At 39.0% G+C, this 11,233-nt stretch overlaps 1 protein-coding gene across 3 annotated transcripts in view; it reads left to right on the plus strand.

The window, feature by feature from the left end:
- The window catches only part of LOC140940375 (rab11 family-interacting protein 3-like), a 22,548-nt gene extending 13,042 nt beyond the window's left edge, over window positions 1-9,506 (plus strand). For 2 of the 3 annotated variants that reach the window (XM_073389331.1, XM_073389334.1), the window contains 6 exons: window positions 598-647; window positions 1,588-1,669; window positions 2,684-2,821; window positions 3,643-3,777; window positions 5,202-5,279; window positions 6,992-9,506. In XM_073389331.1, the coding sequence (XP_073245432.1) occupies window positions 598-647; window positions 1,588-1,669; window positions 2,684-2,821; window positions 3,643-3,777; window positions 5,202-5,279; window positions 6,992-7,153 (645 nt within the window). In that variant the 3' untranslated portion in view covers window positions 7,154-9,506. The remainder of the gene's footprint in view (window positions 1-597; window positions 648-1,587; window positions 1,670-2,683; window positions 2,822-3,642; window positions 3,778-5,201; window positions 5,280-6,991) is intronic. The other variant, XM_073389333.1, reaches the window with a different exon arrangement.
- Window positions 9,507-11,233: the final 1,727 nt, after the last annotated feature.

Genomic DNA, 11,233 nt, shown 5'->3' on the forward strand with positions numbered 1-11,233 from the left:
CATTTTTTTTGTTCTATTTCCCCAAGCCTCAGGGCCAAGTATGAATTTTAATATATCAAAAATGGTCTATTATATCCTTGGTTTAAATTTTATATTACTTTGTTTTAAAAGTATCGTAATACATTACCATACCCTAATTAACACCTCTCATTCATGAAGAAAATGGCTAGTTGAAAAAAGATTATAACCTTTTTGAGAGCTTGCAATTGTGTAAGGTGTTGACAAGTAGAAGGCATCCTGATAATCTAATATTTGATGTAAATTAATTAGATGTATGATGTACATTGTATTGTACTTGGCAAGGAGGTGCTGTTTTGATTGAACCAAGAAAATAAATTTATCAGCAAAAACTGTGTCAAATCCTATTTACCCCTAGCCCTATCCCTGTCTATTCAATATTTTCTAAAAACTGTTCCTTTCCCCTCCCCCCACCCCTCTCTCCTGATCCTCCTTAGCATTTAGATTTTATTTATTTTTTGTCAAAACTCAGTGAAGATGGCATATCAAGACTTTCAATAAATTCTTTTTCTTCAATTTTCAGTTTTGTTTGTTTTGTTTTTTAAGTTTTTAAATATTTTTATTTATTTATGTTCTCAGAACAAATTAGAAAGAGAGAATGAGGAATCCTTAAATGTACTAAACAGAAAGTAAGTATCTTCACAATTCTTCTTTATGAAGCCAATTAAGTCCTTTTTATGAAATGAATATAAGTTATTTCCAATCAAATCTGGCTTTAAAAACATTAAGCGTAAAGGCCAAAGTACCATGTCAAGATTAAGAAGGAAAGGACTGCAAAGCTAAATTGATAAGTTGAACATCCTGCCGTATTAGACTTTATTAATTTTCTTGGTAGTCTCTCTTTATCTTTATTTATGCATTTATTATTTTTGAACAAACAATTTAAATACAGCATTGTTGGTTCAAATTAAATGGGGTAAAAAGATGTGTTATGTCGATAGCTTGAAATAGTCATTGTCTCAGTGAGCAGGGTTTGTACAGAGTCTTGAATTCCATATTTGGAAAAAGTGTGGAAAAGTCTTGAAAAATGGTAGAACGTTTTAATTTTTTTTTTTCAAAGCTACACCAAGTGTTTAATAAGTGAAATTTTTCCCATGGTCAAATCGTATTCAATCTTTCCTGTAGCTATTAAAGACATTCAATCAGAGAATGAGAAAATTCAGAACACTCCTACGTCTGCATGCACCATGGTTACTGTATGTTTGCTTTGCGTCATGGAAAAAGCCTGGTTTCTGTCTTATTTAAGGTCTCTTTTCATAACCTAGAGTCTGGAAAAAGGAATATTATTTTTCTGGAAAAAAGTCCGTATGAACCCTGTCTGAGTAACAAAACAGATGATGCACTCATTTTACCTTCCTCTCTCCATCTCTGCTTTCTTTTATGGGCGTTTAAAGCTACTTTATGATATGCAAAAAGTAAAGAAGTCAAAGCAAGGATTTGAGGTCACACCTAAGAATTGTACCTGGGACCTCTCACACTAACAAACTGTGTTAATCCTTGCTTCTGCGCTGGGCTAATCTTTTATTTCCTTGTTTGAGAGTTTTAAGACAAAATTTTGCTTGTCTTAAGATTACAACAGGCTGAAGAAGAAATTGAAAGACTCAAGAAAGTGGAGCCTCTTTTAAGAAAAGAACTTGACATTTGTCAAGAGGTTAGTCAATACCTCCTTTTCCTTTTTTTTTGCTATCTATTATAGTTACATTACTTGATAGTTTTAATACCAGTTTTTTAAGTGGATTCAATTTATGTGCATGAAATTCTTTATTACATCATTTACAATTCAATCAACTACTGTATTTCCTCGAATAAGCACCCATACTCTAATAGGCGTCGTCTGCGAATAAGCGCTCACCCCTTGGGCCATATTATCATACAACCACCCCTCTTGAATAATTGCTCCCCTCCCCTCCCCCTCACTCTCTTATATAGTAGGGGTAAGAGGAATGCAAAGGTCTGCTTATCATTGACGAGGATGATCTCAAGGATGATGAGATAGTCGATATTTTATAAACATGCATACTGATACATGTGTGTGTTAACCCTTTAAACCCTAAGATCAAAATTAAAATTCTCATTTGTCGCCCCTACTCATTTCCTACAGAAATAGTGGGGAGAAGTTGATGAGATATCGACCAAATTCATCTTGTGTGATCATGTCCGTAAATCTCATAACCACTCTGTTTTATAAAGCATTGATATTACAAGGAGAAATTTGATGCTGATCACTCTTAGGGCTTAAAGGGTTAAGTATTCAAATGGGACCATGACACCTTAATTACCAAATACTTTTTTGACAAACAAATTAATAAAGTTACACTTCGTTGAAAGGAAAACTTAATAAGCGCCCTCCTTCTGATAATAGGGAGCTTAAGGAAAAGCGTTTTTGATCAACGGACGTCAACCGGAAGTGAGGCATTTTCCGTCTCAATATGCGTTGACGATATAAAATTTGTATTGCTTCGCTTCATGATTTGACTGAAAATTTCGGCAAAACCATCGTCCAAAAATGAAATAAAAGGCCACTTCCGGTTGAGGGGCATTGCTCAAAACTGTGACTGCTTAAGCTCCCTCTTTGCCTCTCTGCTCCTTTTAGCCATGATTTTGAGGAAATACGTTTTTAATATACTGCCATGCAAGTTTGTAAAATTGAACATCATTATTGCAGGAGAAAAGAAGACTTCTAAATCAGGTTGATAGTCTTGAGCTCGCTCTTCAAATAAAAGCTGATGAAGTTAAGGAGCTGAAAGGAAAGCTTGAAGCTGAAGTGAAAGGAAGGCTGGAGGATCAGGATCGTCATGAACAGGTCAGTTGGGATCCTCTTTGGTTATCCAACATTTTTTCACTCTTCGCGCCTAAGCATACAAAATGAAGTTTACAATGTTGAAATATAATAGAATTTTTTGTAGAATACTGGAAAACAAACGGTGCAATGTAAAAGAACAGCTTAAGAGATTTAACTTGGATGGTTTCACCAGTGGATTTTATCCACAGTCTCAAAAGGTAGAAATATATTGAAGAGTACTAAATGAAAGTACTTCTGAAGATGTTTCCAGCATTTGATTGGTCACACTGTAGGATTAAATCAACAGATTCAAAAGTCGAGCTACATTTCTTGCTTCCCTGCCGTGGTAGCGGTTTATGGTGAATGGATCACTAATGTCCTATCAAGACAATCGTGGCTAACCCACGAGTTTGAACAAGATTTCATCTTCATTCACGTTGGTACCAGTCCTATGTATATTAGTTGGCAGTGACTTAAAATCTTGCACTGTAAGGCCTCATTCCTCTAGGTCAGGGTCTGGGGATGTGCCCCGACAACCAACCCACACCCCCACCCCACCCCCCCTCTGCTCCCGCCTATCCAGAAAATTTTGAAATCTACAGGATTGGAAATGTAATTTCCAGTGTAAACCATTCTAAGCATGAAATTGATTAAAACGTGTGAAAGCCGAAAGACTTGTAATAATAATAATAATAGTGTATTTTTATGGTTTTAGAATTTGCTAGCCGTGAGAGGCAAAGTCGTAACCTAGCTTCTACTGAAACCTCTCATAACCTACGTTTTGTAGGGTATTCTATCATTATCTCTTACATGGAAATATGTTCTCTTTCTGTTTCGTTCAGGAGCTCGCTTTAGCCAGCGAACAGTTGGTAGAACTTGAAAAATTCAAGCATGAAGTAGAAATAAAACTCAAAGAGCATCAAAATGTGGAACAACAAAAAACTGACCTAGAAAGACATGTTCAGACATTGATAAAGGTAACATACTCAACACAGAAATGAAGAGTGGCTTTGTGAATTCTAGACTGCGAGCAGTCTCTCTTTTTCTTCAGATTTAGTGAGAGCAGTGCACGCGTGCGGGAGCGATGAGCCGCGCGCGTGCCTCTCCCGTCTCGCGCCTTCAGTCAAGCGCGTGGTCATTTGCGTCTCTCGCACGTTTTTCTGGACGGACTAAGAAAAAAGAGAGGCTGCTCGTAGTCTATGTGAATTCAGCCCCTTCTCTTTTTTTGGTCGGAAAATTGCCCTTTTCAAAAGAGAATGTCGTGATTTTGATAAAGTTTATAGAGTAAACTCATTACACGTTGTTTCTGAGTGTGCAAGAGACTTTAAAGATCCTAATGAGAATTACCTCGTTAACTTGCATTTCATGATTTACTCATATTTGGTTACAAGTAATTGAAGTCGAACTATTGGATTAGGTTGACCATGTCGTTATCATAATCATGTTTATGTCGTACCTGGAAAACCTGCGGAAGGATTACAGTCGAAGCTTTCGTAAGCAACCCTCTCGGAAATTTGAAAAAGGGGTCGTAACTAGAGCTGGTCGCTTACGAGAACGAGCTCTCGTAAGTGACCACATGGTAAAACAATAGAGGGTGGTCGCTTATGAGAGCTTCAGAAACTCATTAATAATTCATAAAGAGAAAAAAAAACAAAAGAAATTAATGTTTAATGGATGTCTTTATAGCTGATATAGACGTAGCTAAACTTTACGTCCAGTTTTTTGGGCCATCAGCGCAGTATGAAGTTAAATTAAAGTGTTGATTTTTATGAATGAGACTCTGAGTGGTCGCTAACGAGAGCTTAAAAACAAAGAAAAAGTCCAGTTGCGTAATCCAAAATGTGTTTGAGGTCGCTTACGGGAGCGGTTTTTTACGAAAGAGCTTTTCATTACAAAAGTTTAATTCACAGTTCAAATTGCCTGCGTGCAGACGTCTCCCTCTTCCTTTGTTGCACGCGGAAAAGGTCCAATAAAGGAAGTAGGAGACGTCTGCACGCAGGCAAAGTTCAAACGGTGTTTAACAAAGGTGGTAGTCACTAGAGCTGGTCGCTTATGAGAGTGGTCGCAAGGGGAGCTTTGACTGTATCTAGAGTACTGTGTTTTAAAGAGCTCCGATACGGAGTCTCTGACAGCCTGACGGTCTCTCACTGTAAATGGAATTGGTCAGCATGGTTTGATTTCTGTCAACAAATATTTTAAAATGGAGCCATTGAAATGTGGCATCAACATAATAATTTCTAGGCTGAGTCTCCAGCCGTGTTTGTTTTGATGCTCCCTCGGCATTCTGGGAAGTACTGCGGGTACATCAAGAAACACATGGCTGTGGACTCAGCCTTCATAATTTCTAGCTATCCATAAGGAGAATACTTATATTGAGCTGGTGTCTCTGCTCTTGTTTTAGGAAAACTTAAGCTTGAAACACTCCAAAGAGGAACTCAACTTTCAGCTGCATCAGGATGGATATTTTGGTGCCGGGCAGGTAGGTGTACAACAAACATTAAATTATTAAATATTACTTAAATTCTAAACAAGTTACGGTGATTGCTAAAGGTCAAGTAATACGGGCAACATTTTCGCACAACTTGTCGCGCAACATTGTTGCGTTGCAAGTTGAAAAGGGCTGTTGCCCGTATTACCATCTTCCCTCTCAACTTGTCACGCAACAAATTTCGATGTTGCAAGTTGCGGCTCTTTGAAAAAATCATGCGTTGTGATTGGTCAACAGTGTGTTTTTGTGTCAGCAAACAAAATGGCTTGTTGACCTTCTGTGATTTCTTTTCTTACTTCCCTTGTCAATACCGTTCTAAGGCTATGTAGCTGTTTTTTAAGACAGTTTGGTGAAATGTTAAATTTTTGACATAACTCATCCAGAGCTCTTGACCTCCGTGACTTGTTTTTATACTCTGGTCCACAAGTTTCCCACAGACAAGAGTGCTTTTCAAGTTCTTTGCACAAATCTTTTCTTTGGGCCTCTGACATTTTTTTACTAATAAATTCACAATCTTGGGTTTCAGCATTCTCAACCTCCACAACTTCGGCCATGTTTACTTTGCCCAAATCGGATATGCCCGAGGTCAAGCGCGCACTTACTCACCATCTTTCCCGCGTTTTTGGTGCGGGAAAATTGACCAATCACAAGTGTTGTGAAGTGTAGCAAGTTGTGATGCAAATGATAAAATTGAAAGTTTGTTGCAAAAAGTAGAACTCAGGTCTACTTTGCGCAATATGTTGCCACAACTTACAACATCAAAATTTGTTGCGTGACAAGTTGAGAGCGAGGGTGGTAATACGGGAAACAACGCTTTTCAACTTGCAACGCAACAATGTTGCGCAACAAGTTGTGCGAAAATGTTGCCCGTATTACTTGACCTTAAGCTCTATTATTTTATGGCTAGCTCCGCGAGCGGGCAAGTTGAATCAAATCTTGTGTCCTTTTTGGCTACCCAAGCGGACACGAAAAAACACCAGAAAGTATTCGGCCAGTAAGTATCCAGCCTTAATGACCTCACGATTGGTCAATAAGTCACATATTTTAAGTTGCATTTTCCACACTACTCTCTATTCATACTCAATGCCGTCCTGTCATGTTTAAGCCGGTTTTAAGATCTATGCTTTGCGCGCGCCGTTGCCTCCTGTCGTCTTGTTGTCTTTATAGGGGACCTTCACGATCTGACAACGGCGACGTCTATGAAAACTTCGTTGAAAAATAGACTTCGCATCCTTTCGAACTTTTTCGCAATCATCCCCAGTCGCCCAGTTACTTTAAAGAGGGGATTTTACGTCGGAGCTGAAGAGAGGGGACCGCGTCCGAGTTCAAACAGAGATGGTAAAATTTATCGCATTGCCGTCCCCGTTCTGAATTACACTTGAAATTTGGCCATTTCACGTCGTAGTTGTTGTAGGGACGGCAAAGAAACTTAATACGAAATAGCACGATTCACGTGCAGAGTTGGGTTTTTTTTGCTTATTAAACCTATTGGTTTTTTGAAGTTACCGTTGCTGCCCCTCCTAAATCTTTCTAGTATGACGATTCACACGTAGTGTTTCAGAACCTCAAATAAACAGTGGTTGAGTGATTCTCGCTGACTTTTTAAGCCAAAAGAGCACGCAGGGTGAAACCCTGCCCTGTAAAAATTTCCCCTTCCACAAAATACAATGTTGTTGTTAATGTTGTTCTTGTTTTCAACCAAGCAGCAAGGATCACTGGCCGATGAACTCGTCACAGCTGACAAAGAAAAAATCATAAGTACCCTGAGAGACCAAGAGGAAGAAAACAGAAGACTTAGAAGCTACCTGGATGGATTATTAATGATGATAATGGAACACAATCCATCATTATTGGAACTTCAATAACAACCGTTCCTACTCCTCGCATTTGTGTCTTCTTTGTTTAACCCCTTAAGTCCCAATGGTGTCCAACATCAATATTCTCCTAACACTATCCATACATTGTTAAGAGATTAGGTTATGAGAATTAATAAAATGATCACCAAAGAGAAAATAGCTTGATCTTTTATCAAATTCTCTTAACTCATTCTCTAAGGAAATGTATGGAGATCAGTTTGGAGAATTTGTATGTGGATATTGGGACTTAAAGGGTTAAGGTGGTTCACAACAGCCCTCTGTAATTATTTTTTATCACGTGTATTTTAATGGATCATCAATGCCGCCCATTCTCTACCAGCTGTTGCTATGGTGATGGTGTTGAACACATGTTCATTGATCAGTGAACATGATATGATCAGATTGGCGTCATGTTTACCATAGCGTCTTTATAAATGCCTTTTCTTAGCTCCAAATTCCATTGTACTTCGCAACTTTTTAAGTTTCAGAGCCAGGTTTTTTTTTAACAGGTTATGGCAGCAACCTGTCCACCAAGCCGAGTCAGTATATTGATTTGATTCCATTATTGTAGCAGGCTCTGATCATAGAGAATGGTAGTAACGATCCTTTAAAGTAGCAATACATGATACTGCTGACAACCACCTTAAATTAAATACAAAGTAGACCAAAAACTTTTTATACACATACATGAGGTGATCAAAACGACCTTTTAAAGGGTATTGATATGGTGAAAATTGCATGTTTCTGTTCAAAGGACAGTTAGATTTTCGACAAAACCATAAAAAATTTTAAATTGCAGACATAACGTTGAGGTCGTTAGTAACATAGTTTATAAAGGTCACGCTTTCCATTTCTATAACGCGACGCTTGCCGGTGACGTTTTAAAAGCATAACAACATTTCGTTTGATTCAGATACTTAGTTGCGTGACCCATCAATACATTAAGCATCCATATGCTTTGCAGCGATTGCCTCCATTTTTGCCATAGAGGCCAATCCAACCTCGACTTCAGGGCTCTTCTCTAAAGGAAAATCCCTGGGTGCAAGATTGAGCCCAATAAGAAAAAAAGACATGAAAAAGTGTTTTTTCTTTGAAATCACCGCTTAATCTCAGTTAGTAATTTTTGTATACTAAATTCTTTCATGAACAGCACAGGAACATAGCTATATTTAGACAAGATAAGTTAGGCCGGCCACAAACCTTAATAAGGTGGTAATAAATTTTTAATTAGCGAGCCTATAAATCTTCAGTCCAAAGGGAGTAAAACAGAGAGAATCAAAATTTTGTAATAGGTGCGAACCAAATTGCTAAGAATTTAATTATAATCGTACTTGTACATTGATGTTTGTAAACATATCAAACCACCCCTCCCCAAGCGTTTTGTGATGCCCCTACACTTAACATAGTGGACTATTTCAAACATTTGACTATTTATGATATTTGAGAGTTTTAATGTAAATAATTTAGGGTTTAGAGATAATTGTTTGTGTGGTTGTTTTCAGTGGTGTGCAGTGCTTCATAAGAGCGCATGAGGCAATCTCGATCCTGCGTCTTTCATCTCCCGACCACATAGGGGGTGAAGGAAATTTCACTCCCATACTTCTCTCCCCCCCCCCCCCCCCCCTTCCATCTGCCGGTGGGGCGAAACAAGACCCTGGGATCGAGGTTATACATGTCGAACAAGTAACCACATTGTTCCCAGGGTTTTCTCTTACCTCTCCTTCTGGAGCGAGTAGGAGAAAAACCTGGGAACGAGGTTGGACAAGCAACTGAAACTTTGCTGTGAAACACGGGTCCTGACAATCCATCGGTCACTTTTGCTTACAGTATGATAATTTTAGTTAATATATACTTGATTGAAGATGCTTTTGAGACTGCTTTAACTAGGGATGTAGTGGCACTGCTAATTGGAAACTTAAGAACAGTAAAACTGTGAAAGGTTTGAACCCAGGAGTCATTTCAAAAGTAGGTTGAGGTTGATCGTCCGGATGAGCGTAGTCCTGAATAGGACTGTTGTTGTTGACAGTGACTGACGTTTCGACAACCTGTGCGGTAGTCATCTTCAGAGTCAAAGTGAGTTGTATCACGTGATACAACTCACTCACTCACTCGTTCACCCGGACGATCAAAGTCAACCTACTTTTAAGAACAGTTATAGCATATTGTGTTTTATGTGAGTAATTATCTCTAATCCGCAACCTATCATCGACCATTTTATGGTAGAATTAATCAGTTTTACAAAATATGAATAGTGTATTTTTTAAATGAAGACGATGTAAATATTGCAATCGACCTACATGATGCTTTGAAAAGTATTGTAGAAATCAACTTTGAACGAGAATGAAATTTCTGACATTTTATAGAGTGGAGTCAATGTGACATTTGCTATAGTGTGAAGACCGTTTATCAGTTCTCATACCAAGTTAACAGCAAACCGAGCATACGACTTCTCATGGTAACTACAATAGCACAAGGAACTCGGCCAGTGCGGGTTAAATCCCTTCACCGGGGTCGTGGACGGGGGGGGGGTACTCCCTATCGGATAGCTGCCTGCCGCCCAGGGTCTTGACGAAAACTAAACTAATAATTTAGAGCGGTTTTCACTTGAGTGTCGAAAAGTAATTGGTTTTGCACTTTCTACACGATGCGATTGGCTTAAAAGATTCGCGCCACCTTTTCATCCAATCAGAAGTAAAACCAAAGCCAATTGTGACGCGCTCGCATGCATTTTCCCGCGCTTTGCGTCAGCCACATGTAATTTCTTCGAGTTTTGATTGGTTCAATGTATTGTCTGTGTCCTATGTGATTGGCCAGAGTAATTACTTTGGTTTTGGTTTTACGACACTCAAACGAAAACCACTCTAACATACAAACCTTCATTTAAACGCTTTCAAGGGATAGTTCGGTTTTAACAGATGATTTGTTTCTCGTGTAGCTGGGCATTTACCCTCTTGAATTTTAGCTGATACAATTTAGGTACCCTAGCGAAGGACCACACTGGGAACAGAATGCCAGTTAGGGCAAAAATGAACTTCAAAGACTGTACCCTATCGTTTGGCACAAAGTAGCAAGCCTTGCCTAGTTCCTAGTTTTAAGTCTCATTATTCTGCGCGGCCAATTCGTTTCGGGTCACATCGGACAGGTACTAGGCAAGTCCATATATGGGAGTACCCCCTCCCCGTTCGGGATCCTTTTGGGCTTTACAAACGAACAAAAATATTTCTTCCTTCGGTCCCAACGCTCTTGTCTCTCACTTCGCGGTTCATCCTTGCTTAAACTATAATTACTAAAGTGTCTAGCAAACCCTCGTGGAACATTGTTGTTCACCCTTCACCCTTGGTTAAATGACTTTCATTATGAAGCCTACAAGCCAGGAAATGCGTTGTGAAAGTGTTAATAATGGCTAGAGGAGATAACAAGACAAGGGACTGGGTTTTTGTGCTTCTTCCCTGGTAATGCGCAGTTTGTATTAACAGACAGCAGTTCCCAAAAGAACATAGCCTGTGCCAGGCTCTCGGTCAGTGCAGACGAGCGAAAACAGCGGGCGAGCAGCGAAAAAGCGAGCAAGCGAACAATGGCGGAAAGAAGCCGAGAAGGGATAGAGCCTGTAAACATCTCTACAAATACCTCTCTACACCTACTGCTCTCTCCACTTCCAGAAAAAAAAACGTCATGACAAATATTAAAATATCAATATGTGAATTGTAGGAAGGTTTCACCCGCTCGCTATGTTTTCTCTTCGTCTCTGCGTGCGCGAAGCCAAGGAAGATCTAAAGACGAGTCCACAACGAGAACGTCGCTTAAAAAGTGAATTTACTTTCTTTCGCGATTATTCCTACCCACTTACTTTGTCAAAAGTAGGCTAACCCTCCTGAAGTCGAATTCCAAGGGACCATATCCAAGTTCAGAAAGAGAAATAAAATTTCCTCTTTACTTGTTTACGTTCTCCATAAAATGCAAATTAGGAATTTTCACGTTGTAGTAGTGCAAAAACGCCAAAGAAATGTACAACAAAGTGTGATGCACGTGCGAAGTTGTTGTTTTGCCTGATTAGACCTATTGGGGTTTTTGGTGTGTTTATCTTTTTGA

This window comes from Porites lutea, chromosome 6, assembly GCF_958299795.1.
Source record: "Porites lutea chromosome 6, jaPorLute2.1, whole genome shotgun sequence".
Lineage (NCBI taxonomy): Eukaryota > Metazoa > Cnidaria > Anthozoa > Scleractinia > Poritidae > Porites > Porites lutea.